The sequence below is a fragment of the Lupinus angustifolius genome, unplaced genomic scaffold, assembly GCF_001865875.1.
Source record: "Lupinus angustifolius cultivar Tanjil unplaced genomic scaffold, LupAngTanjil_v1.0 Scaffold_51_94, whole genome shotgun sequence".
Taxonomy (NCBI): Eukaryota; Viridiplantae; Streptophyta; class Magnoliopsida; order Fabales; family Fabaceae; genus Lupinus; species Lupinus angustifolius.
This window is the reverse complement of record NW_017722520.1, coordinates 44,536-47,727: the sequence shown is the minus strand read 5'-3', so window position 1 is coordinate 47,727 and position 3,192 is coordinate 44,536. Positions and strand designations below refer to the sequence as shown.

The window sequence follows — 3,192 nt, the reverse complement described above, 5'->3', positions numbered from 1 at the left end:
GATGTAAAAAAAATGAGGGATGATTTATGTAATTTCGCTAAAACTCAGGGAGTGTTAGTGTAATTTACTCTTTTAAGTTATGATTGTGATTATGTTATGTTTAACATAATTAAAGAAAAATGCTTTTAAAACCACAATACTGCGGTCAGAATTCCAATGGTGGAGTACACTTTAAAACTCTAATAAAAACTATATAAATTTGATCTAATTTGAATGGCAAATTAATGCAATGATGTCATCTTAAGAATAAAGATTACCTTGGAAATAGTAAAAATGAATCTTTTGCCTTTAAAAGAGCCATGTCCTCTCCATGCTTAATGCAATTAGTTGTTCTTGGAGAGTTGCCTAGACAGGCTAGACTGTATAATTATTTGTTTATTTTTCCATATCTTTGACTTTGAGTTTTTGGTGCTTCCTTTTTGGTTGTTGGGTTAACCTGCCTGGCTTCGTTACTTGTATATTTTTTTCTTAATTTTAATTCATTTGATTTATAATAATAAGAAAATGCAATCGTTAAAAAAGAAGTAAAGTGTTGTAGTTACACTTGTGTTGTAATTTCCATGAACCAGTTCTTTCAACTTTCCAAAATCAAAATTAATTGACATCCTTTATAACATTGGTTATCCATTGAGGGCATTAGACTAAAATCCAAAAAAGAAAAGAAAACAAAATAGAATGAAGAGAACTAACTTTAGAATCTTGCTACTCATTGATTGTATCATACATTAGTTCTCATTGGATGTTTTTTGGTATTACAGCATCCTCATCTTTTAGGTAAGTAAGGAATTAATCTATTTTTGGGTGCGTTGTTGCCCCTCCCAATAAATATCGCTCCAAAAAATTTAACTTTTGACTTTTTGATTATTTTAGGGATCTAAGAAGGTTTTACACCACTAAACCAACACATTATTGGTATCTCACTCCAGTTTGTAAGCATTAAGAACAAAACAAGATTCAAATGCAGGAGCATAACTTCTAGTTGAATAATACCCACTACTAACATCATCACTATGACTCTCTTCATACCTTTTCTCCTCTTCTTCACTCTCTGATTCTTTAGATCCTGGCTTAAAAATAAACAAACCAGGCCCTGAACCAGACTCACTAAACAACCAATCATGCACATCCCAAAAAACTTGCAAAGGTTGTTTACTAACCATAACAGTTTGGTTCCCTCTGAATTTCCATTGCAAGTTCTTAATATGAATCAACACAATCCCATCTATGCTAATCCACATTTCAGGGTCTTTGGACCCATTGGTTGAGCTCTCCACAACAATGTCACTTTCTTTTCTCTTCTCATCAAATTTTGCCTTGGTTGAGAAGCTTTTCTTGGCAAACACGTTTTCTCTCTTCACTAGTAGCATAGCCTCAACAATGCCTGGTCTCATTTTCATTCTTTTGTAAGCCTTTTTCTTGTAATCTCCCAGCAACAACACAACCACTTCATCTGAGACTAAAGCTACATAGTAATCGCTGCTCGGCTCGGGGCTACCCCCAGAGAATTTCGCCATTCTTAGATCCCAATATGCTTCCACCTGATGCCCAGAAACCTCAAAAGATTTGTACCCTTTCTTGTTCCAAAAGTACCAAGGCTTAACATCAATCTTACAAGTTTGATGAAACTCGCCTCCTGTGCTATCAACATTGAGGTGTAATGTATGGTTCATGAGGTTTTTGCACCATAACACTGTCACATTTTTCCATTGTCCTGCAACATTGGCTTGGTAGATGCATGTGACAGTGCTTTGTGTAGTTTTGCTGGGGAAAGGCCCCTCTGAGATTCTCTCAAGTGAAAATGATTCTTGATTTGGTTGTGTTCCAAAGGAAAAATGGAAAGCCATCATGCATGCTTCATAGGGGACAGTCTAATCAATGGATTAAAAACCATTGAATCATAATTCTCGTAGAAAACCACAATCGCTTCTTGTGTACCAATTCGTGGTTCTTTTACGATTTGGTTCCCTATAAGGAACGAACCAGATTTTGACCTATAGTTTAAGTTAAAGGGAGAACAAAGACAATAAGAGTAATTAACGATGTACACTTACCTACGTGAATGAGTTATAACAAACAAGAAATAATTTTATGTTGTCATATTTCTCCTATAATGAAACAAAAAATTGATACAAACATACAAGAAGTGGCACTAGAAATGATTGTACAAGGAGCTATAGAAATAATACTAAATATACCGTTAAAGCCGTAGCGTATTGATATTTGATATAAGTTAACATATCACATACATACTATGTGTCTGTACCCACCGATAAGAATTACTTATCTGGTGAATATGTTCAAAACCCTTTTGGCATTAAAAATAAAATAATGATTCTCTTCATAATTACTAGATTATCTCATTAACTATTGATTGATGTACCAAAGTTGTTTTTCGGTGTGCCATTCCATGTACATAAGAAAATCTTGTAGAAGTTTTATAATATATGTAAAATGTAACGAAATGTATATCTAAATGAACAATGTATACATACCCGTTCTTGATCACTGCGTAACTTTTTAATGTCCTTCTAGTTGGATTTTAGGTTTATCTTTCGTGTTCATTTAGAATTGTTGCAAGCTATAGTAACAACAATTTATCATCATTCACAAGATTAATGCAAAGATTAGACCTCACCTTGGAAGCTTCAATGGGAATTGAATAGAATTGGAGTACCCATGATGAAGCATTGCCAAATTTGAGGAAGGATTCAACACTGATGTCAACCATGCAGATTTAGCATTAAACAACGCATAGATATTAGGTGTTATGACTTCAAAATTTAACAGCTAGATGAGCCTGCAAAGTTGTTGGTAATTAGAGAGGAAATTCATTTGCCAGAATTTTTGGAAATAGTTTGTTTTTTTGGAGAACAAGTCTCCATGTAGAGTCTAAAAATAGTGGTGTACCCGAAAGACAAGTAGCAAAAGGACATTGCTATAACCAGCTTTACCATTATATCTGCCAAAAGTGGTACAAAAAAGTGGAAATATTTTATATTAGATGGGTCTCTCCCTCAAGAGTAACTTCTAACTTCGAGCATAACATGGAGCTATGAGCTTCTATTGTGAGCTTAGAGGTTGTAACTCAGAGATTAGAATTTATAATTGTGAAAGTAGACCGCATGAGGGTATAAAGCTAGTTAATTGAAGTACGTTAGTTGAAATTTATTAAATGAATACGAAATATATATT

At 33.9% G+C, this 3,192-nt stretch overlaps 1 protein-coding gene across 1 annotated transcript; it reads right to left on the bottom strand.

The window, feature by feature from the left end:
* Nucleotides 1–917: 917 nt before the first annotated feature.
* LOC109339024 lies at nt 918–2,041 on the bottom strand. Its single transcript, XM_019576388.1, has one exon. The coding sequence runs from the start codon at nt 1,845–1,847 to the stop codon at nt 918–920; it is 930 nt and encodes a 309-aa protein (XP_019431933.1). The 5' UTR covers nt 1,848–2,041.
* Nucleotides 2,042–3,192: the final 1,151 nt, after the last annotated feature.